At 41.0% G+C, this 23,494-nt stretch overlaps 1 protein-coding gene across 3 annotated transcripts; it reads left to right on the forward strand.

Moving 5' to 3' along the window:
* Window positions 1–237: 237 nt before the first annotated feature.
* Window positions 238–23,409, forward strand: kiaa0232 (KIAA0232 ortholog). 3 transcript variants are annotated; one of them, XM_064343597.1, is made up of 8 exons: window positions 238–556; window positions 7,359–7,894; window positions 8,567–8,707; window positions 11,731–11,800; window positions 12,092–12,176; window positions 13,690–16,999; window positions 18,552–18,660; window positions 19,910–23,409. In XM_064343597.1, exons 2-8 carry the CDS (start codon window positions 7,664–7,666, stop codon window positions 19,924–19,926), a joined length of 3,963 nt encoding a protein of 1,320 aa, XP_064199667.1. In that variant the 5' UTR covers window positions 238–556; window positions 7,359–7,663; the 3' UTR covers window positions 19,927–23,409. The 3 variants fall into 3 exon arrangements, with proteins under 3 accessions (XP_064199667.1, XP_064199669.1, XP_064199668.1); XM_064343599.1 differs by having other exon boundaries at window positions 12,095–12,176; XM_064343598.1 differs by lacking the exon at window positions 238–556 and adding an exon at window positions 616–1,493.
* Window positions 23,410–23,494: the final 85 nt, after the last annotated feature.

A 23,494-nucleotide genomic window follows, 5' to 3' on the forward strand; every position in this document is an offset into this window, starting at 1 on the left:
ACATCTGGTTGCTGATAAACTCGCTGAATTTGGTCATAAATACAAACCGTACATTTTAAATGCTAAATAATGATATTATAAAGGGCTTCTTATCAAGGTCAAATAGTACATTTGTACATTTTATAGACTCCCACTCATGTATTTCGTAACGAGAACTATTTAGCCTTCTGATGCAATCGTAGGCGGAGGGATACAACATGATAGTATTCTGGTCGACACAATTCGCCGGGTTGCTTGGAGACGAGCGGGGAGAGAGGTGAAAATAACAGCTTTGGGTTAGAAACTGGCCTCCTCGGGATGTCATTTTGGCTCAAGCGGAAGACTAGGAGAGAGAGTGGTAATACGTCCTTGGTTGAGCCGGAATGTCGTCAGATTCGTGCAATGGCGTGTGAAACCATGGAATAGGGAGAAGTGGTATCGTGCGTAGCCGGTTGGCGTACATTGTACGTGACGCTTACTGCGGCGGATTCCGGAGCTCGAGCTCGGATCGGCAGCGGGAGAGAAGTAACCGCTCCTCCTGCTCTTTCTCCTATTTTACTACGTTGAGTAACGGCAGGTAAGGGAAACATTTGGTTTTTGCTATGTGTGGTACTGTGGTTATTGGTTTTATTATTGAGTTATATTCTGTTGTATTGCTATGCAAGGTAAAAATCCTAAAGCGGGAATTCGTTGCGCATGTATTTAAAAAAAACGTATCGGGTCCCGACTGGGTCAGCAAGCCGCTCCTCCTCCTATTCTCGGTTCACAACAACTAATTTTTCGGAATGGGCCCTCTTGGTTGTGCTTTGCTCAGTGTTCCATGATCTGAAATATTTGTTTACCCACAATTTGTAGTGTAACGTCGTTGCACAATTGCTTTAACTTTGACCAGAGCGATTTGGGCCAACGTTACAATGGCGTAAAATGGGAACCCTGTTCTGTAATTCCACCATCGCGGCAGTCAACGGTCACCTGCCCACACGCTAAACTGCGTCAGACTGAATACAGTGACAATGACATTCGCCGATAATGTTGGCTAGTTAGCTTTAGCAACCTTACAAACGTTGTTCTGACAAAATTCGGCGTTAGCTAGCTAACTAACTAGCTAGCTAGTAACGAGATTAGTCATTGGTTCCACAGTCGTCAGGTTATAGCCTGCTGCCTTAGCTAACAGCAAATAGCTAGCTAACTGACGTTCGGTGCCTGTAGTCGGTGTTCAGACTGAGGGTTATGTTAGGTAGCTTGCAAGTTATTTGCTGTATAGCCACTCGGTAAGCGTGATAGTTTGTAGTTTAGGTGAAGTTGGCTATGTATGTGTTCGATATTTCGCCAAGATGGGTTTTACGGAATATCGATATACTATCGTGTTTGTCCATTCTGAGCAAGCGGTTACGATAACGTTAGCTTGTCAGCTAATTCATGAGAACACTTTCACGAGCTAGTTTTCCATTTCGATTGCTGTCTTGGTGAGCAGTGTATTTTCAAACGCATCTAGCTAACGTTTGCTAAGTTTGGTAAGTTAATGTTAGCTTGTGAAGATTGCATGTTTATTCCCAAAATGTCTTACGTTTTATCATTGATGTTTGCTTGTCTCTGTAGCTTATTTTATTCATTTGACCAATTAAATTTGTAACGCAACGGTAGATTAATTTAGCCTGCTACGATGTTTAACCAACGTTAGCTTACTAGTGCATGCTTATGTAGCACTAACATTAGCTAATATCAGACAACCCAGAGGCCGGGTAACGCACGACAGCAATAGATTTTCAAAGAATCGGATGGTATTATTCGTATTCGTTTGATTTTTGCTGGGTAGAGTGTTTTTTGTAGATGGCTAGCTAACATTAACTAACGCTAGCTCGTAGGTAACAGATATGTCAGTAGCCATTCTTCCGGCTCGCAGGGGCAACGCTTTCGATCTTTTAAAGTTTGTTTTTAGTTTAAAGTGGTGAAATGACTGTACAGATTTTGACATTACGAGTGCTTGTATTTTTTAGGCATTTTGGCACCGTGCGTGCAAAGCTCCTTAGCTTGCCCTTTTGATGCCTTTTAAGGATAACCCATGACGTGACTGTGTTGCTGAGTGACACACAGGGCATCCAATCAAAACGGTGGAGCTAGCTACCATTTGCTTTTCGCATTTTTTGCTAATCCAGTGTCAGGCGAGAGATTTTATGCTGCAAGATAAGGTTGATGTGACAGCGCTTTTGCCATGCCTGTCAAATACAGCAAACGTAATTGTGATGAAAATTTAAATCACTATATCATTGGCTTACTAGCTATACGCTGCAACCCGCCCTGCTCGTCAGTATAGTATTGCACGATGTTAAACCATGTTGCTGGATTGGTACATACAGGTGAAAAGTTGGACGTAATAAACTGCAGGTCTCCATCTCGATTTGTAGGTGTGTTATGCCCATTAGACAATTATTTATTACGTTTCATATCGTATTTGAACCAAACACACGCGTTACCTGATGGTAACTCATGGACATTGTAGCATCGATTATGTTCATTTTGAGCTAGTTAATTAAATCAATCCCCAAGGAAAACAGACTTTCTGTATGGTATGCTAACCTTACTTGGCTGGGATGGGCCGTTATGTGGAAACTATAAAGTGTGTATAAGCTATATTGTGGCTGAAGGGGAAATCTTGGGCAAATCAGTAATTTGGGTCTTAATGTTTGAGTTTTGACTGTAGTTGACTATTTACTTTCTTTTTTCAAAGCTAACTTTATGATTAATTATTATGATTGCTTTAACTCATACTATCAGTAGTGTAGTATTGTCTGTTACACATTCATTTGTGGATAGAATTTGAGTTTGTGACTAAATATAAGCAAAATACTTATTCAGACATGTACTAGTTGTAGTGCACATCAAGAATATGTATGTATGTGCAAGGGTGGTAAAGAACATGAGGCATTAATTGCATGTCACATGAGCAATAATCAGTACAGAGCCCCCAGCTTTATGGAAAGAATTGTCAGTTTGAAATCTAATCGAAAACACCTATAATGAAACTTATGTCATTCCAAAGTTAATGTAGGGCCTAACAATAATCTAGAGATTGTATTTTCCAGGACTTTGGACATCTCATCCGAAGGGCCATGTTGGCTTTGAATTTTTATATCTGGGTACTTGCTTGACGGTAAAATAGTTTTTTTTTGTTACTTTCCTGTTGGTGGGCATCTTTTCTCCCCTTGTGAGGAGTTAATATTTCATTCCCACCTGTCACCTTGTCTTGCGTATTTTAGGGAACTGTGCCCTACAAAGTTTCACTGCAGGAACTCTTAGGGACAGTAAGAGCTGATTAGTCCCAGGGCTTGTGTGAACTGATCACGGAATTGTAGATGGCTTTGCATGGGGAGTTGTTACTTAAGGCCAGATAATTGTGCACTCTGTCAGTGATTGTATTCTTGTGTAAATTCTGTAATTCTGTTAAAGCTTATACCCAATGGGTAAGCCTTATTGAAGGTTGGAACATGATCTGCATTTTGCTCTAATTCTCTTAGGACGCGTTAATGGCATGCTTTCCTAGGCCAGAAATGCTCTGTCATTCACAAAAATCTTACCAAGCAGAGGGAAATGCATGGTGAACCATGATGCTCTTAGAGGTATTGGAGGTTTATTCTTTGTTCTTTACTGTGGAAGTTTATTCATGTCTTAATGTAAGTGTTACCCGTTTAACTAATCAAATTAGTGAGTGACAGTTTGTAATGCATTGATTTCTAAAATGTCAATATGGTTGCAGGGTTTTTTCTTGGTTAAAATGCAGCTTAGGTGGTGACATGGTGTAAAATTAACTTTTTTATGCACTAGCCACTGTGTCTGGTAGATTCTCAACTTCTACCAGCCACTCACCTTTTTTACCAGCCATTTAAAAAAAATCAATATTAATATGATCAAAATGAAACTTAAGCCACACTTTATAGGCTATACTTCATGTATTTATTTAAGTATGTTGACAATGACAATGTTGTTGACTCTCGCTGTGACGTCTTATACACGCCGGGCTGTCGTTCTGTGCTCTGTGCTTTATGCTTCCGACACGCCGCTCATAAGCAGGGTGAGTAAAAACAAAATACGAGTTTTGCCCTGGTTAGGCTGTAGGGTTAGTCCGCCATTTAAAAGCTATTTGGTGAACTAACTTTGTTATTTTAGTTTGTTGTCTTCGTGTGACCACGGATGAAGACGTTTGTGCTCAGGTTCACCATCCGCTCTGTGGCATACAGTCTATTAGACTGTGTATCGCGTTGATGGGCATTGTGATTAAAATCCTCCCGTAAAGTCACACGTGCAGGCGAAGCTTATATAGTTAAGGGGCAGCTCGGTATTGGCTTATTCGCCTTACATAGTGTTAGTGGATGGCTACTTCCTGGTCAGGTGAAAGGACAGGCGGAACCGGCCAATGAGGAGGCGAGTTTGACGAGTCTCATGACTGTGACACGAGATGGGTTGCCAGGTTACTGCCATGTAAATAACACGATAACACAGTACAGACAAAGTTTGGGCATCCGCCACTGTGGCGTGTGAGCCTCACAAATTTACCAGCCTTTACCATTAACAAGTGCTTGAAGTTTAAAGAAACCAGTGGGCAACCTGCTTTTTGCCTTTAATTTAAGAGAACGTTATTTGAACTAGAGCATGCTCAAATTATCGCATTGCTAAAATAAAACATGGTTACAACTTACCGCTTGTATGTTTTAATTTTTTTTAAAGTTTGTTTTGGTACGGTATGTTGTTTGGGTACACTTCGATGAGTGCCTACTGTCACTGAAGTTACCTGAAGGGGGAGGAGCGCCAGGCATGAACACTTGACTGGGGCCATCAAACATCTGATAGCAAAGACTGACAAAGACCAGAATTTTGATGAGAATTGTAGCACATTCCAGAATCTGTGTACATTGTCGCACTTTGTGTCTCCCAGCATTTGGCAATATGCTATTGTTAAAATGTGTAGACCTTTACAAATGACGCTGTTGGCTATGTCAACGCTGACAGTTAACATCCAGAACTGCCGAAAAATAACGGAAAGTGCTGAAAATGGACGAAATCACAGAAATGGCAAAGAATTTGTGGCACCTGCGACGTCTGTCACATATGCTTGGCTTCACCGGTATATCCCCATCACATCATGAAATCCCTGTCTTTATTATTTAAAAGTATTTTTTTCATCATCATACTATAATATTGGGAGGGTTATTTAGTCTGTTTTGTAATAGCGGGAGGGTTGTAACCTCACCCCCAGAAATTATTACACTCTTAAATTATTGCAAAATTCTGGTATTTGCATAAAATTTCCACAGTCTGGAACCATTTCCCATTCATTCCATTGTAAAGAGATCACATATTTGCATAAACCATTATCACATATTTTGGATATTTTCATGGAATTATCTCCAATTACATCACATAATGTTATACTAATAAAAGCAGATGCCTCATACATAAACTGGCAATTGCCCTATAAAGAGACAAACCTGCCAAAATTTATGAAGGTTGGCAATTCCTGATGATTATTCTGCATTGTTTTTCTGAACTATATCTAGGTGGGTTTCCAAAAGGAAACATTTGGTAACCAAACGATATTATTATTGGTTCACTGATCGATTGGGTGTAGATCGGAACCAGCTGGTTTTCCCTCCATAACCGTTTATTTTTATTTTGGCCGATTTGTATTTTGGTTTTATGATGTAAGAAATGTGAGCAGGGTCCATGTTCAAGTTGCATTGGAATGCTGCTGCTATATCTTTCCTGAAATGTCAGCTGTCTGGAAACAATCCTATTGGTTCCGATAGTATTTTGCTTAATTGCTTCATTGTTGTGACGTCACTTTTTTTTTTTTTTTTTTTGTCTATGCCAGTAGACTAGCTTCACCATGGCATTTATGGGCATATCAAGATAGGCTACAGGTTTAATGTACCTTCAAACAAGTCCAGTTCATCTAAACCTGTTATTGGGAAATTAAAATGAATGTGAATGTTGAAATTTATTTGTTGAAAAATAATTCCATCTGAACTTGAATTGAGCGTAAGCTACACTATGTGCACACAAATTTCTTTTAGCTCTTTGTCTGTGTATTCTGTGCCAGTCCAACTTAAGGGGTTAAACAATAAATTAAATTTGGAAAACTAAGTTTGGATCATTAAGGATACATACACATAACAAAAAACCTACGTTAACTACGCCATTAGCTTTATGCACAACTTACAATGCAGGCTATCTGAAAGGATAACACCAGAATGGATAACACCGGTACCTGAATGGTGCCTGATGCCCTCTTTAAAACAAAAGCAAACAATCTCAGTGAAAAACATATTATTTATAGCAAAGGTAAAGAATTTGAACAGTTTGGTTTATTTAATTATTGTTTAAATTATACTTCATACTTATAATTTATTTCATTTTGCTTTTACCACTTTGATGGAGTTTAATGTTGGCTAGCTTGCTAAGGATACCTGCCGTCACTGACGGAGTCGACAGCGAGTGCAACATTTGCTTGTGAATGCTTGTGGCACGGAAATGAAGCACCAACGTTTGCATTGTGAGTCAGTCTGTTAGGTACCGGTCGTATGGCAAAAACGGTGCCATAGTGGTACCAGGTTTCAGTACCCAACCCTTTTCTTCACCGGACTGAAATTGCAGGGGCAACAGCAACAGTGTCCCACTGTTTTCTGCTTTAGACAATGGTTGTAGTTCTTGAAAATTTTAAACATTGTAATTTTTTTTATTTTATTGGTGATAAAATAGTAAAGTGTGTGTGAGGCTTAATAGGTTATTTGAAAATGAAAATTGAGTTAAGTCATGTCACTTTGAAAAAGTCAAATACGGAATTGCAAAAAGATTCCTGGATCATTATACCAAGGCACTCATGGTTTCACAGTACACGCCTTTCACATGCATTTAGTGCCACCTGTTCATGTAACATTTTTCAATATCAAAACTCCTTTTGAAGGTGCATACTTCAAAATGCATTTTATTTTAGTTAGCCTTATATTGTCTTAACCAGCTGTGCAATACATGAAACAGCCCTCAGCTGAATGTTCATGCTAATATCAAATGTTTCAGATCATCATTAGGTAATTCACAAAAGGTCTGTTTTGATGTCCTGTTTTTGGAAATGTTGTTGCATAACCATCCAGTTGGGTTTCTAAAATCAAAATGCCCTGAGCATTTATCTCATAGTCATGTCTTAAAACTGCCGAAAACTATTGCATGCATATTACATGGACCAAGTTACATGGCCAAAAATGTATTTCCTCATGGTGTCATGATCACAGCATTTTTTGAAAACCATTTATGGTGTGCATGTATTAGTGTGTGCTCTAAGGCGATAGCAGTTTGGAGAAGTGATTAGGCTCTTTCCTCTTTTTCAGGTTGTGCCGGTGGAGTGAGTCGTGGTCAAACATGAACCTCCTTGATTGAGGCACAAACACGGTTTAGTGTTTTGCCTTGCAGCCTGTAGTTATCCTCAGCAGAGCCATGCCTGAAGAGTAAAGTCCATCCTTGCTTAGAGCAATAAGTAATAAACGAAACGAAACGCTTCTCCATGATTCTCCATGTAGTCCCCTCTCTGCGCATCCTGCTGGAGTGAAACCACATCCAGATAGGTTTGCCCTGTCACGTCAACTTGTCCACAAAAATGCCAGTCCACCTTAGCATGCCCAACACCTAGAGTCCCATGCGTCCAGTCAGCGCGGAGTCGGACGGTCCTGCTCCTGAAAGCTACTTGAGCCCCCTCCTCCCAGGCCCCCTTCCCGCCTCTGAGATGTCTCTCCTCCACTCGCTGGGCCCCGTGCAGAGCTGGCTTGGGCAGGAGCTGGAGAAGTGTGGGATCGATGCCATGATCTACACCCGCTACGTGCTTAGCCTGCTCCTGCACGACAGCTACGACTACGACCTGCAGGACCAGGTACGGCACGTGCACCGCTTTGTTAACCGTACGGTTTGGGCTGTGGAGATTTATGCACCAGTTCAGACAATGGTTGTACACCCGGCACGTTCAGAATAATGTAGTTTGGTTGATTTGCTGAAGATGATGATTGAGGTGAATATGGTGGGTATGTGCTTGAGGTGAATGTCAGCACGTCGCGCTGCAAACTCTGCATGTTTCGGGTAGCCAGATAGAGGGTCTTGCTCCCTGTAGGAAAAGTTGTTGGTGTGGAGCAGAAGGAAAGAAGTCCGTGTAGCAATAAAGCAAATCTTCTGCAGCAACGCAGATTGTGCTGCAGTGAATCAGGTGTACTAAATCCTGAATAACGAAAGCACAATCCAGCTGCAACAGTACTGCTGCTCCAGTGATCAGTGACTCTCTTACTACTTTAGCTGAAAACAAAGATTTGCTGATATACTGAGGTGTGTTAAAGATCTGATTCTGGACCTCCTTAAGTAGTAGTAGTATCTTTTTGCCATTTAAGGTGCAGTATAGAGGTTTTTTGTTGTTGTTGTATGATTTATGTATTACTTCATTGTGAATCCTCATCTGAATGTTTGGACATCACTCGTGCATCTCATAATACTACGTACAAAGCAAGATCACATCATTTTGTGATTGTCTTTTTTTCCTCAATTTTGTATGTCCTAGGAAAATGACATCTTCTTGGGTTGGGAGAAGGGTGCTGGTAAGAAATGGGGAAAGAGCAAGAAGAAAGTGGGGACGGATCTGAGTGTGGAGGAAATGAAGAAACAAGCTGCCGTGCAATGCCTGCGTTCAGCATCTGATGAAGTAAGGGCTGCACCACAGAAGCGTGCCGACAAATCCCTTATCTGTTTTGTCTGGTCTGCTTGTGATGCATGGCTTTTCAATTTTTCACTCTTTTTTCCCCTTTAAAGAGGGTGCATGCATTAAAATAATCAAACTATAAAGCTATTTTTTGGCGAGGTCCCAAATATGAATGAGAGTGAATTGGAAGCCAGTCAGCCGGGAGGAACGGCGATGCCGTTAACGGTCAGCTGGGACAGGTGATGTTGCTAGTGTTCACGCTATGCAAATACAATGGAGTAAGCTCCACAAAATTGTTTGTGTTATACCAAAGTGAAATATCCCGCTAAGGTGCATTGTTGAAAGTGTAGCAATTCTGTACATAAAGCAGCATGTAAGTGGTGTAGTAGAAAAGAGGAAAGCCCTATATCCAAGCTTTTTACTATGCTCTCCGACCTTCCTCATAATTAAGGCTGGATGTTCATCACAGAAGTGATGTGTGTAACGGATTCCATTATTGCCGTTTTTTTTTTTTTTTGGCTGCCTTTCTCCATTTCTTTTGCCATTTGAACACCCAGCCTCAATCGTAATGTCATCATGATAATGCTAATGACAGCTAAGAGTGAGATGATGATTTAAGAGTGAGATGATGGTGTGCAAGTATGTCACCATTTTATCAACGGAGTACAAGGTAAAAATCTTCCAGCCACGTTGCGTTTTGTATTAAAGGTCCATTAATGTTGTGGAGCACAGCTTTATGTATGCTAGTGGTCCTTCTCTGAGATGGGTACATTTTGTCTCTACGACGGTCTGGGGGGAAAAAAGGCACGCTGAATGAAAACTCCAAACTGCTGGCATACTTTTAGTCCTTGGTTTTGTTCTGTCCCTCATGTGGTGAGAATTGCCCTGGTTTTTTGGAAACTGGTTGGCAGCCCCTTGACTCAGGATGCATACATATTTGCAGTGTTGTCTAATGGGTAAGGAGATGGTCTCGTAACCTAAAGGTCCCAAGTTTGATTCCCGGGTGGACACTGCCGTTGTGCCCTTGAGCAAGGTACTTAACCTGCATTGCTTCAGTATACATCCAGCTGTATAAATGGATGCACTGTAAATGCTGTGCAAGTCGCTCTGGATAATGTAATGACAACATGGGTGCATTACATTATCAGCACAAATGATTGAAGGCTTTAGTACGTGTAAGTGAGCGGCTTCTCTTTTCTCAGACCAAGCTGAAAATGGTGACATAGCAGTAACTGGTGCTTCTCTGTGAGACTTTGTGGTTTGAGTTAGAATGAACCCATTGGAAGAATTTTTATATATATATAACTTATATATATAAGTTGTCATTGGATGGCAATAGCATATTTTTGTATATTACTACTGATCAAGAAATAATTGGCAAGCAATAAAAGGCAATGAGCATGAATGGTAATTTCCAACATGAATGCAAATTTCCCTTTCTTTGTGCATTTAATTGCTTACACATTCTAATTGGATTTGTTTATTCAAATAGATTAAATTATAAATGCTATGAAAGTGACCAGACAAGCATAACAGATCTTATTATGCTTTGCCTTGTTTTGATCTGGTTGTAGGTCTTTAGATTGTTGAGCAGCAATTAATTGGTTGGCTACACATTGAAGTCACGGGTCCAATTTCCCTTCAAAATATTTTTAAAACAAATGCCATTTCATTCAAAAAAATCTACATTATTAATCCATTTAATAAAATATGCTGAAAATGATTTAGCTGCAACTGTGTTAATTGTGGGATCATAAAAGTCTCCCCGATTTGAACCTCTACTGCTTTGGTCACATATTTGATGACTAAGCACACGAGGGGATAAAGCATGCATAAGTTGTCTTTCACCTTGAGCGCCCTGCTTTGAATGAAGAATAGTTGATTGATCTGGAGCAGTGGCAGTGAGAAAAGGTAAGCTGGAAAGGGTTGCTTGTAACTGGATCAGGTTTTTCCTCGCAAAAGGTTCAGAAGCCCAGTAGCTATAATGAGTGCATAGCAGGTGAGGATGTGAAGGGGGATTTCTTGAATGGAATGTACCCGTTTGATTAAAGAAGTGAAGGTGGCTTGGAGAATTTAAGGGAAGCGCTCAAGGTTGTACAGCTTGGAGCTGTGAGCGATTGTAGTACTGGTCTCTAAACTAGTTTCCGCTCTCCTTTGAGGTCTATTTATGACCAGTGCAAGCTGCCCGGCATTGCAGGGCTGAGAAGTGTGCTGCTTGTCAGCTGACTAGTATTAGCACAATGACGCAAGAGGAAACACAGAGGCTGGGGAAAACTTCTCCTTTTATTGGGCTGGATGGTAAGAAAAGGCGTTTGCGGGGAGTGTATATGCGAGTCTCTGTCTTTCCATGTGTGTATTCAGAATTTGGGCCTAAACTTTGAAGTTAGTTGTGAATTTCAACCGTCAAGCTGAACGTGTTCACATTTTCAATGCTGTGGACCGGCTTACAGACGGTACTTTTCCTCTTGTTTTTAAATAGGCCAGGTCATAACAAGCCGTGTTTACAAAGGACTTTATCAATGTATGAGGTATATTCCCAAATTAACTATGACATGACACAAATTAACGATAAAATTTCATTTTTTAAAAGGGTCGACGGTATAATGCTTAGTCATTTTCTTGTGCTGCGTTTGTCTCTCAGATCTAAAATTAACACAGCCACAGCATTCTCTGCTGCTGGAAGTAGACATGGATTTTGACATGCGCTATCTTCCCTGCCACACGGTCAACTGGTGTTAAGTTCTGATTGTGTTCGTTTGGCTTAGTGTTGTAAAGAATTTGGGTGTTTGACAGTGTTTGGTCTTAACTTTTCCTGAATTTTTTCACCTGTTACACTGTGTAAAGCTAGGATATTGTTTTGCTAAATAATTTTGAATATTAGTGTACTCTGTACATCATGTGTTGAAGTATGCTGAGAGATCTATTAAGATCCTTCTTCAAATTGATGATCATTACTTATTCTTTTTAAATATGCTTTATGTTCCCAATGTAATTCAGTGTTTTTTCATTTCTTTTCCCTGTCTCAGAACTCTGGAATTGAAAGTTTGGTTGAGGAGCTTTGCTCCAAACTCAAAGATATCCAGAACAAACAGAAAGGTTTGCAGTTTTTTGTTTCTCTTATTTGTCCAGTCACATTTAGAATAATTCAATTAATTGAATGTTTAGCTCTTGGCATTAAAGCCATGTACAAACCAGCACCAGGGTGTGCTTTTCTGATGTGCACAACTGCTTTTGACAAGAGCCCTTCTTCAACTGTCATTTCTCCCTGGCGCACTTGATTACTTGTCCCAGGCAAGCAGTTGCATTCAGTTGCATTGAGTTGTGAACAGTATAATGAAAATGAGAAATGTAAATGTGAATTCATCATGATTTTATGTTCTCTTTCAGAAGAAAAGCAAGCTAATAAGAAATCTGATGGCTCTCAGTCTCCAGATCTTGCTGAATCCCCGTCTTCAAAAGACCAGGTGGAAATGTACGTGATTTTGCAATTCTGCAGAGGCAATTGTTTGTTCTGAATTTTATTGAAACACAATAATATTGCTACTAATGCATGAAGGGAATTTAAAATTGTATGTCCTGATTAGCCGCGTTTCCACCGCAGGAACTATACCCCGGAACTAGGAACCTTTTGAGGAACTCAGTGCGTTTCCACCGCAGGAACTAGGGTCTAAATTTAGTTCTGGGGGCTTTGTTTTACCCCCAAAACGTTCCTGCTCGGGGGTAGTACTTTCCGAAAGTACAGGAACCTTTTGGGTGGAGCTTGCAGCGCTGAACATTTCTGATTGGTCGAGTACTCGTAGCATTTGTGTTGTATTTATTTTCCGCCATTACCCGCCATGTTTGAAAATATGCAGCGGCAAACCAATTTATTTTCATAATAACTTCAAAACAAACTTGTATGTTATGCGGCGCAGTAGCCTACTTTTGGTTATAGCCTGTCAACGTCTTGGAATTATAACGTGTGCTCTTCTGTTCTTTTCTTGCTTTAGTATTCGTTTTATAAAATGCTAAGCATTCGTGCTGGGACAGCATATTACGTAGGCTACCAAAACATTCAAACGGATTAATTCGGTTGCTGAATATTTTCTTCCGGATTTTCTTTGTTAGCCCGTTGTAATTGACTCAAAACGTTTGATACAGTTATGTGAGGTATGCGTTAGTTCTGCATAATTAACATTGGTGATACAGTACAAGCAAACTGGAAATCACCTTCCGCACTTTTTATCCGGGTAAAATAACAGGTTAGCTTTTTCCCTTTAGCTTTTTCAGACTGCCGTAATTTTACTGCCATTTTTCAATTCCACGAAAAGACCAGGAAGACTATGGACTCATTTATGGTGCATGGTTCGCATCTGGAGGGCACACTTCGCTGCTCGGCTAGCAGTAACTTCGAAGGAAAGCAAACGGTGGCTGTACCACTACTAATTTACATTTTTACGCAAGTCCGAGTTTTCGTTATATTCTTGTCATTTTGCGATTAGCCTATATGGAATTGACGAGTAATAAAACAGCAAATTGTTTACAACGTGTGCATGTTTTCTGCTGTTAATGAATGTGTTTGAGAGGATATATGAAAATCAATAAATACAAAAGTAACCATATATAGTCATTATCGGTAACCCGTTGTATATAAGTGGAATAAACCCCTCCGGGCTGTCCCGGTTATTAGAAAATAATGTAGGCTACTTCGGTGGTAGTATGGGGTTACAGAAGAAATCATATGACAGATGGACCGACGACAACGTCAGTGGGCTAATTTGCCTAATCTTCGCGGTACTTTAGACCCCGGTGGAAACGCAGACAACCATTGGCTGAAGGAACCTTTTTGTTCCTGGTAAAGTAGTTCCTGGGACTGAAAGTTCCGGGTAATTTTGGTGGAAACGCGGCTATTGAAGTGGAATTGCCATACCTTTCTGAGTGCTAATTTTAATTGTCAGTGTCAAAGATGCGCAGGTAAGCATGTTCTCTCTTCTTTTTTATTTTAGGTACTATGAAGCCTTTCCACCTTTGTCTGAGAAACCTGTTTGTCTTCAAGAGATAATGACGGTGTGGAACAAGGCCAAAGCGTGCACATACTCCAGTTCATCATCCTCCGCAGCCCCTCAGACGAGCACCGACACCTCATCACCAAAAGACTGCAACAGCGAGGGCGAAGCCGCCAAGGACAAGATGGCCGAGGCGTGCGGCACCGTCAACGAGAAGACCCAGCAGCGACGCAGCAAAAAGGAAAAGGAAAACCGATTCTACAACAGCGCAGCAGAGGAAAAAGCCGTCCCCAGCAAGAGGCAGACGAGGCACAGGTCCGAAGGGAAGTTCCGCCCACGCTCCTGGTCCTCCGGGTCCAGCGAAGGGGGCTCCAGCTCCAGCGGGAACCAGGGCGAATCGAAGACATCTGCCAAGTCGGCCAGGATCAGGCACAAATCGAGGGAGGCCAGCAGAAGCAAAAGGGGGCGCAGCGGGCAGGTGAAGTTGGCTCTGAAGGCCATCGACAAAGAGGAGCGCAGGAACGCGGGTGGAAGCAGCAGCAGTACCGGTGGCCCCACAAAACAGATGCAGCTCTACAAAAAGGGGAAGAGGCCATTGAAAGAGATCCGAAAAGATCCCTGTGGAGAAGCGAGAGAACCTGGTTACGAGGTGAGAAACAGAAAGGAATACATGGAGGAGCCCCTGTGGTACACGGAGCCCATCACAGAATATTTTGTACCTTTTAGCAGAAGGAGCAAACTTGAGACGAAGTACCGCAACAGGCTCGATTCTCCTGACGGCTCGTCCGCGTCAGCCGATGTAGAAAAGCTGTCTGAAAGGATGCAAGGAATTTGCATCGCCAACTCGGATTTCCAGAGAGCATACCTCGCGGCCGGCACTTTCGTCGATGGGCACTTTGTGGAAATGCCTGGAGAAGTCGACGAGGCGGCTGAACTAAACGGGACCTCAAGCTGCCCTCCACCAGAGGATGGTAGAGATTTAGATGATGAGCATCTGTCTGAATTCACTCACTTCTATGAAGTTGATATTTATCAATCCATATTGGATCCTAGTGCCTCAGACTCGGTACAAGAGAGTCGGATCTTAAGCATGATTCGACAAAAGAGCAAAGAGCAAAGAGACTTTGAGGCAGAATGTTGTTTAGTGTTAGATGGCCTTGAGCTGCAAGGGGAAAGTGCAATAAGGGCGGATTCACAAAGATCCTTCGGAGCTGATGGATTCTTCATGCAAGATCTGGAAAACATAGCTCAAGTTTGGGAATGTTATTCATCTTCTAGTTCTGAAGATATAGATGGAGAAAGCTTTGCTGGGGACTCCCCCATCCGGCTCTCCCCTGCATTGGACAACACAGTATTCAATGCAAGCATGTTGCCCATTAATCCAGAGGAGTGTCTCCCTGAAGCCAATGAAGCAGCAGGTTTGAATTCTTCTTGCTTCTCACTTTTTGAGGTGCAGTACGATAGCCCCACTCTTCCTTTTCCCTGCGACTCACTCACCGTCGGTCATGACAACACTGATTCTAGTAGCTGTGTAGATCCACTTGGAAACAAACAGTCTCGTTTGCTAATATGGACCAAAAATAGTGCCTTTGATGAAACTGAACACTGTTCTAACCTTTCAACGCGAACATGTAGTCCATGGTCACATTCGGAAGAAACGCGTTCAGATAACGAGCAAATTAATGTGCAGCCAGAAGAGTCTGCTCAATTCTGCAAAGATGAGATTACTTGTATTATCCCACCCATCTCCACTAGATACTTGGAGAATGAACTCTTAGATTTTTTACAAGAGGACAACGGCCGTCCGCATGATGACAGGAGCGTAGGCACAGCTTCCAGTCAAACCTTCAAAAAGAAATCGAAATTAGAGTCCATTTGTGGAATACCATTAGAACAAGAGGAGGAGAGCAAACTGTACAGCGCTGGCATCTTCACAGACAACACAAGCCAACAGAGTGACAACTACAGCTCAGGGATAATTAAGGACATTTGGACAGCTATTGGAGACAGAGATTCTGTACTAACACTAGGAGGGGAGAGGCCAGACGAGGGGATTTTCCCAGATGACACGAGTAACTATCCCTGCTGTTGCTTAGACGTGGAGGCAAAAGCAGGACCTGTTCAGGGGCCTCAGAAAAAGGCGATACAGCGATTAGAGTACCACCTGTGGGAGGGCCAGAAGGAGGAACACGGCCTGGCCAAAAAGGAGCTCTCCAAGGTGGATGGTGGGGATTACATGACGCCGTCCAAGCCTTGGGACATTAACCCAGAGAAGGATAATACGTTCATCCTGGGTGGGGTGTACGGAGAGCTTAAGACATTCAGCAGCGATGGGGACAGCGACTGGGCTGTGGTGCCTCCGGGCGACGCGCGAGGCAGCCTGCTGCAGTGCGCCGCAGCCTCGGACGTGGTCACCATAGCCGGCACTGATGTGTTCATGAACACTGGCAGCTGCTTCGCTCCCGGTCACAAGCCTCTGTGGAGGCCCCTGGTCTCCTTCGGGCAGTGCGATCAAGCCATGAAAGGAGGTGGAGAGGGATTAAATAAGGGATTTTCTTTCATCTTCCATGAAGATTTACTAGGAACCTGTGGTGGCTTCCGTGGTGAGGAACCGGGGCTTGATTACCCATTTTCGTCATTTGACTTGAACAATCCGTTCTCTCAAGTCCTTCACGTGGAGTGCTCCTTTGAGCCTGAGGACATAGCCTCGTTCAGCCCGGGGTTCAAACCTAAGTCGATTTTGTGTTCAGATTCAGAGAGTGAAACTTTCCACCCGAGGATATATGGTATCAACAGGACCCAGTACAGGGCCATCCGCATTTCACCTAGGACTCATTTTCGACCGATCTCTGCCTCGGAGCTGTCCCCTGGCGGAGGGAGTGAGTCGGACGTGGAGTCCGAGAAAGAGGAGATGAGTCTTCCTGTCCTTGCCCAGGACGTGTTTGATGACCCTCAGGCTGATCTCAAACCGCTGGAGGAAGACGCAGAGTGTGAGGGCCCCTATTATGGGAAGTCCGAACTGGAGTCTGGGAAGTTTTTACCCAGATTAAAGAAGTCTGGCATGGAAAAGAGTGCCCAGACTTCCTTGGATTCGCAAGAGGGCTCCAGTGCCCTCTTGCCAATAGCTGAGCAAGAGGTTTGCTTTGACTGCGAGATGGAGGCTTCGATGGTGAGCGGCGGAATGGAAGAGTCCGCTAGAAAGATGGAAGAGATGGAAACTTGCAGAGAAAAAGAGGCACGCAAATGTTCAGCAGTTGGTCATAATCCCAAAAATGGGAAAACGTGTGACCTTGTTGGAGATATGCAGGAGGTAAGAACTGAATATTGATGTTGTTTACCTACGAATGTTCCTGCTTTTAAAAAGATAAAGATGTCTCGTTAGCATGCCAAAGGAAGGCCTATAGCTATTTGCTGTGATTATTACAGTCAAATACGTTAATAAAACTGGTTTACTTATATTGTGCAGGTCACTGTGAGCATCCTCAATGTTTGAAAGGAAGTTCTACAATTTAAGGCTTAGACAGTTTCCCCGTTTGTGCCTGGAAGTCCGTGATTGTATGTTTTCTTTTCTAATCACGATTTGTCATTATAATTCATAATTTGTAATTGTAATTATAATTAATATTATGCTGTCAGTTAAATTTATATTATGCTGTCCATTAAATTACGTTAATTTTACTCTTCCTTTACTTTTCATATCCATTAAAGAATGTGGTATGAAAAACATTCAAACACCAATTGGTTCTACTCACCTATGAGGTATTTAAAATGGATATTGCTGGTTTCCAAACCAAAGGAGATCATGATTTCACACCATTGTTCTGAATGTTTCTGAAAGGCATTGTAAATTCTCTTTGCATTATGATTGGTTCTTGTGAGCAACAAGAATGCAGCAAAGTGGTTTATTCACATTGACTGGCTAGTTTAGTAGTCTGTTCTTGTATTGCCGATTTGAAAGCCTGCTTCTTTTGAGATTGTGTTTTAGTGGACTGGGTTCATGTATTTATCCAATAAAGCCACGAAGGGAGCAGTCATCCTCTCTTTCAGAAAATATGCCAGACGACATCAAATGTATTTTTCAGTGTTTTCAAATATACCCTCTTTTCCCATGGATAATTACCTTTATTCGTGGGCCTAGCACGGCTGAAGCATCGATACCCAATTTTTGTTGCTTTTATTACTATATTTTACGTCTTTTTTTTTCCAGAAAATTGTTCATTGCTTCCTTACCCATCACTGATTAAAAAAATATTTTTAAAACTTAAATGCAGCATTGTGCAACTATAAAGTATATTGGCCGCACCCTTAGAGCAGATGTGGTCTCAAGGTGGCACTGTAACAGTTCTTTTAAGTGCAAAATGTTGTCATTTCTCAAAAATCGCTTGAACTTAAGTCTTATTTTGCAGCGTAGGTGGTACTGACATTCAACTTCGTATGCACCGTCTTTGTTACCAGTCCCTAAATAAATTATTTTAAAGGGAATAATTGCTGTAACATAAAATGGTTGAGTGGCAGCCAAGCAAATTACAGCATTCATTTCTCCAATATGGGCACTTTATAGTAGCTGAGAATAAGCAAATGTATTTTCAGTCTTTGTTCAGAAATCCTGAAGGGCATGAGGGAAATAAGGGCACTCTCGGGGTGAGGACAGTGTATGTGTGGGGGGGGTGCATGTCGTGTGCTTGGCCCCTTAACTACTTCTTGCACGGCTATATTAAGTGTATTCTATATTTGGCTAGAATCTAATAGTATTTGGTATATTTTTATAGGTCTTGTAGACTTCAAGGAGAATATAATTGAACTGCCTTATCTAGTGGTTACTTTGTTTGTGAAATTTGACAGTTCCCCTTTTCTCTCCTCAGTTTCCTGTGCTCAGTTTAAGTGCACAGGCCACCACTGTCAGCCAGCAGGAAGAGTGCTGGTGGCAGAACACTCTCTGTTCACCTCTATTCCCTGGATCTCAGTGTACAGGTAAGATGCGTCATTACCAGCTGTTGGCTCAAACAGTAACATTTTTATGGGAATTGAGGAGCCTGTGCTTGAAGTTGAACTGCAGTGAGCTTTAGTGACATTGCAGCCCTCCTGATCGAAGGTGGGTTACCTATATAACTGTACAGCCGTTCGTGACAGTGACTGTTGGCATTCGTCTGCCATGGGAGTCAGTCCTGAAACTGCAGCATGATGCTGTTTGGGAATCTGGAAATATCTGCCAGCCATGTTGTCATCAGAGTGCCCAGCTTGCAGCATATGTAGTAAAACTGGTGTTCAGTTATTGTTGGGGGCTATTGGCCTAGGCTCAGAACCACAGAAGTCATTGCTCTACTAACAGCCAAACCATAGAACTGCAGGGTTTTTCCTGGCATGAAATTGGTCTTTGGTGCTCTCCATCATTGTGATAACATTGCTGTCGCATGTAGGGTCATCCCACATTATTTGCGTTGAAACATTTCCCATTTTCCATTTTTTCCACTCTGGTGTTCACAAATTTTTCTGTGGTGCATGCCAAATATTTCCCTATGCAGGAAAAACCCTGAATCCAGGTGCAGCTGAAATGCATATGACCTACTCAAATTGTGAAGGTGTCTTGCACATCCTTGGGCCTTTTTTCTACATGCTTTTTTTAAGTTGATAGATAAAAGGAATGCATTTCCTGCTTTAAAAAACCCAGAAGGAGAATTCTGTCCCCACAATGCCCTATAGGAATTAAAGTATACTATATGGCCAAAGGTATGTGGACACACTTCCAATGAAGGCAATCTTAATGCAATAACATTCTAGATGACTCTGTGCTTCCAACTTTGTGGCAGCTGTTTGGGGAAGGCCCTTTTCTGCTTTATACTCCAAGGTCTAGCATAAAGAGTTCCCAGAAGAGTGGAGGTTGCTATAGCAGCAAAGGGTGGACCAACTCTATATTAATGTCCATAATTTTGGATGATATGTTGGATGTTAGATGTCCACATACTTTTGGCAATACGTGTTTACAGTAAATATGGGCAGTCACTCCTCTCATCTTACGGCAGGTGCAGTAGAATCTTCCTGTTCTTGATGTCAGGAAATCTCAGCCACATGGTTGGATGAGGGAATGCATGGAATGGAGAAATGGCTTTTTAAGTCTTTTTAAGTTTAAATCTGTTATAAGAAACTGGGAAGGGGATTTTGGGCCATTTTGTGCTTTGACTAAAATATTTTGTGTTTCTACATAAAACTCTTGTTTCTTTAGGGAGCAGCAACATGTGAGTCCCCCTGGTCTGGGGAGGGGGGAGCTTTGGGCCACAACGTCAGCCTTCCGGAGTTTGCTTTTCTCTTGGGACGGCTCCAGTTCTGGCCAGAGTGTCATAGCCAGGAGACCTGTGGGCTAACTGCACCAAGGACCCCCTCTCCAAAACCCGATCTCTAACCCTGCTGATTTTCACTCACTAACTTGAAGCTAGTGTTATCAACAACAAAAAAATGAAAAATTTTGAAAAACTAAACAAAAAAAAAAAAACCTTTAATGTCTTCAGTTGATGCTATATTTGAAGGCAAATTTTTAGTTTTGTTTTAGTTAATTTCTTCAGAAATTAATCTTAATACAAAAAAAGAAAAAGTCACAGTTAGGCGTTAGGGACAATCTTTCTTTCTCCTCATCAGTTTTCCCAGTCTTTTTTGCTTTTGAACTTGGGATACTGTTCGTTTTAGTGTCCGAATGGTTGTGCATGCCTGTCTTTCTAGTCTCACTGCTTCATTTTCAGTGTAACCGCTACCATTTGCAAGACCTAACTGTGATATTGTTTAAAAACACCATCTGAAAACTCTGCTTCACATCTTTCTTCACGCCTGGCATACTGAAAATCCTTTGTGTGCCACTTCGAGATTTGGCGTCCATTCCTTCAGTAGAACAGCACACTTTCTGAATGCAGGGATGAAGAAAGTGTGTTTGCAGGTTTTCACTGTGAAAAATTGGCTCTATCATGAAACCACAGGAATGCAAGGGTTCTTCTTGATATACAAAATAAGATTTTGACTGATAGATTCCTTTTTTTCTGAAGTAATAGTCATAGTAGAATGGTTTGTGAAGCAAAAAATGTAAATCTTCCAAAAAAACAAAAAATTTTAAAAAGATTTGTAGAGCAATTTATTTTGCCCAGGGGAAATAAAATGTTCTGAAAAGTACAAACTAAGCAATTGAATGCTAAAAAACGTAATGGATTAAGATATATTGGGAATAATGACCCTTTCCAGTTTTACTCCATATACACCAGGAGACTCTTGGGTTTATGTCATTTGAAAGACATGTTTTGTAACCTCCACAGTACAGAAAGATTGGTGCTATAAATACTCAAAATTCTGTAGCAGTTACAGTTTGATATTGTGGATGTGATTTTTGTAGATCCTGTAGTTTTGTTCGTCTCCATGGCAGAGTGTAAGGATCAGTTTATATATATCATATATAAGAAAGAGAAAAATATCATTGTGTGACTGCTGTAATGGTTCTCGCTTTATGTGGCTTGGTTTTCATTTAAGATACTTTTAAAATAGCAAGTCTACACTTAAACACAAAACAGTTTTTTTTTTTTTTTGATATTTCAAGGAATTACAAGAAATTCAGAAAGTCTCGCAAGAATTGTTATGCAAAGAAAATCACCTAGAGACTATTTCATGTTTAAAGACTTCACACATTGTAAATGCATCCGCTTCTGACGGAAAGGTCCGCAAGTAAGCTGAAAAAATCAAAAGGCAATAACTTTTTTTTAATTTTTTTTTTTTTATATATATGAAGTACATTTCTGACACTACCAAAATTGCTAAATATATTCAGAGACAAGTGTTGTAGTTAAAATGTAACGAAAGGGTAATTTCACCAAGGTACAGAAAATATTTATTTTGGTTTCTCTTTTGAGGTGTGTTTTGGGAACTTTTTTTCTCGGTATACAGCATCTTTGATGCTTGTGCTTATGTGCGTGTGTGTCTGCATTCGGACTAGACTGGACACTGGTCTAGCTTTAACCGTGTGTGTAACAGTGACCATGAGCCCATGATCAACTTTAATGTTTTCACCCTGACTAGCATAAATGCCATTTCCTACATAACCCTAACTCACCCACATACAGATGGATACACTACTACTACAGAAGGTTGGGTCATGATGGGACTGATATTTTTGTGGCCTGTGCCTTAGCATTATCGTCACCTTAAAAGTACAGTAGATGTTATGTGAACTTTAGGATTCCATTTTATTTTTTGTATTCTACTTTTTACCTTCTCTCCCTGATATGTCTTTCCTTGAACATCTCAACAACCAAGCATTTCCTTTTAAAGCCAAAATATTAGCAGTTTAAAATAGATTTTTTTTTCTTGGTGGATAGTATGTTAAAATACTTTAAGGCACAGGCAATTAATTTAACACCCATCAAGAAATCATTACGTTAAGATCTACTCTACAGTTCTAGTATATGTAGGCCTACATGTTCATTTTTCAGTGTCTACACCCAATCTAATGCGCTGTCACAGGCTAAAGGGTGCACCCTTCATCTCGTACATTAATTTTATGAAATTCATCTTGTCTCAAGTACTAAAGGAGATTGTACATAAACTCAGAAAAAGGTGATGGTACACTTGTCTTCCACTCCTTTGGTGATTGTTTAGTGGTGGAAATTGGTGTGATATCCACCAGTGGGAAGCTACAGGTGACTGTGAAGCTACAGGGAAGAATAGAATCTGAAATTATCGGTGTGTGTTTGTGTGTGTATGTATATATATATATATATATATATATATATATATTAGACACACACATTTTTATATGAAGGGGAAGTAATGCTTCAGTCTGTGACTGTTCATTATTTATTAAAAGCATTATAACACTTAAAGGAATATTTTTCATTTTAGTTTTATTGACAGATTTCCTTTAGAAGTCGCAGGTGTTTCTCTTAAGCTTCCTGAAGCTAATGTACAGCACTTAAATTCAGAATAACCTTTGGAACACACCAAGCCTTGACATTGAAAGGCATTCAAGAAGGCGTTCAAAGAGACTTTTCAATGGGTTCTGAGCCATATGCAATATTGCAGAGCATGCAACAGTAAAACATTCAAGAGGATCTATTACAAGTAGTGTTCCACTCAGTTCATTTTGCATGAAACTTATTTTTTAGTGCGGAAAAAAAAAAAAAAACACTTAAGGAGTGTTTCAAATAGAAGCTGCATGCTAACATCACACTCCAGCACCTTTTTGAGTTCAGTGAAAACAAAAGTTAAAAAATAAGATAAATATAAAAAAAACTATACAAGAGGGGTAGAGCAGTGATTGTTTTATTTCATTTTATTTTGTGGGTTTGTGTGTGTGTTTTGTGTGCATTTGCGTGCGTGCGTGTGTATGTGAGTGAGAGAGACCAAGTCACAAAGCACTTAAATTGGAGTTTGAAGGAATGTGCATTGATTTTTTTTTTTTTTTTTTCTTCCTCTTCATGGTTAGGGTTTTGTGTTAATGGACAACAGTGGAGGGGTGTGCATTAGAAACCATATTGCTGAAGCTGGCTGTTGAGTTGTGATTGCACTGTGGTCAAAAGAACATGGCATATCCAGCACTGAAACCCTGATTTCTCATTTCTCCATTTCTCAACACCTTCCCATCCTACCCCCCTGTTTCAAGTGGTTGTATTGTTCCAATTTCATGTACACCCCGAGTAAATTATTTTGTTTCATTGTGGAGTTTCTTAACGACTAATAAAGGAATAAACCAGCTCACACTGTGTCCTCATTTTTAATTCAGTGGGTACATTTTTGTCGACTTGCTAAAGTGTATTATTCCAAACAGTATGTACTATGG

Source organism: Anguilla rostrata, chromosome 7 (assembly GCF_018555375.3).
Source record: "Anguilla rostrata isolate EN2019 chromosome 7, ASM1855537v3, whole genome shotgun sequence".
NCBI lineage: Eukaryota > Metazoa > Chordata > Actinopteri > Anguilliformes > Anguillidae > Anguilla > Anguilla rostrata.

What these genes read in the sequence shown, in the direction of transcription:
- kiaa0232 (XM_064343597.1), top strand. Translation starts at nt 7,664, where the DNA reads ATGCGTCCAGTCAGCGCGGAGTCGGACGGTCCTGCTCCTGAAAGCTAC. An exon ending in ACTACGACCTGCAGGACCAG is followed by an intron (nt 7,895 to 8,566) that starts GTACGGCACGTG and finishes TGTATGTCCTAG; the next exon opens with GAAAATGACATCTTCTTGGG. An exon ending in TATCCAGAACAAACAGAAAG is followed by an intron (nt 11,801 to 12,091) that starts GTTTGCAGTTTT and finishes GTTCTCTTTCAG; the next exon opens with AAGAAAAGCAAGCTAATAAG.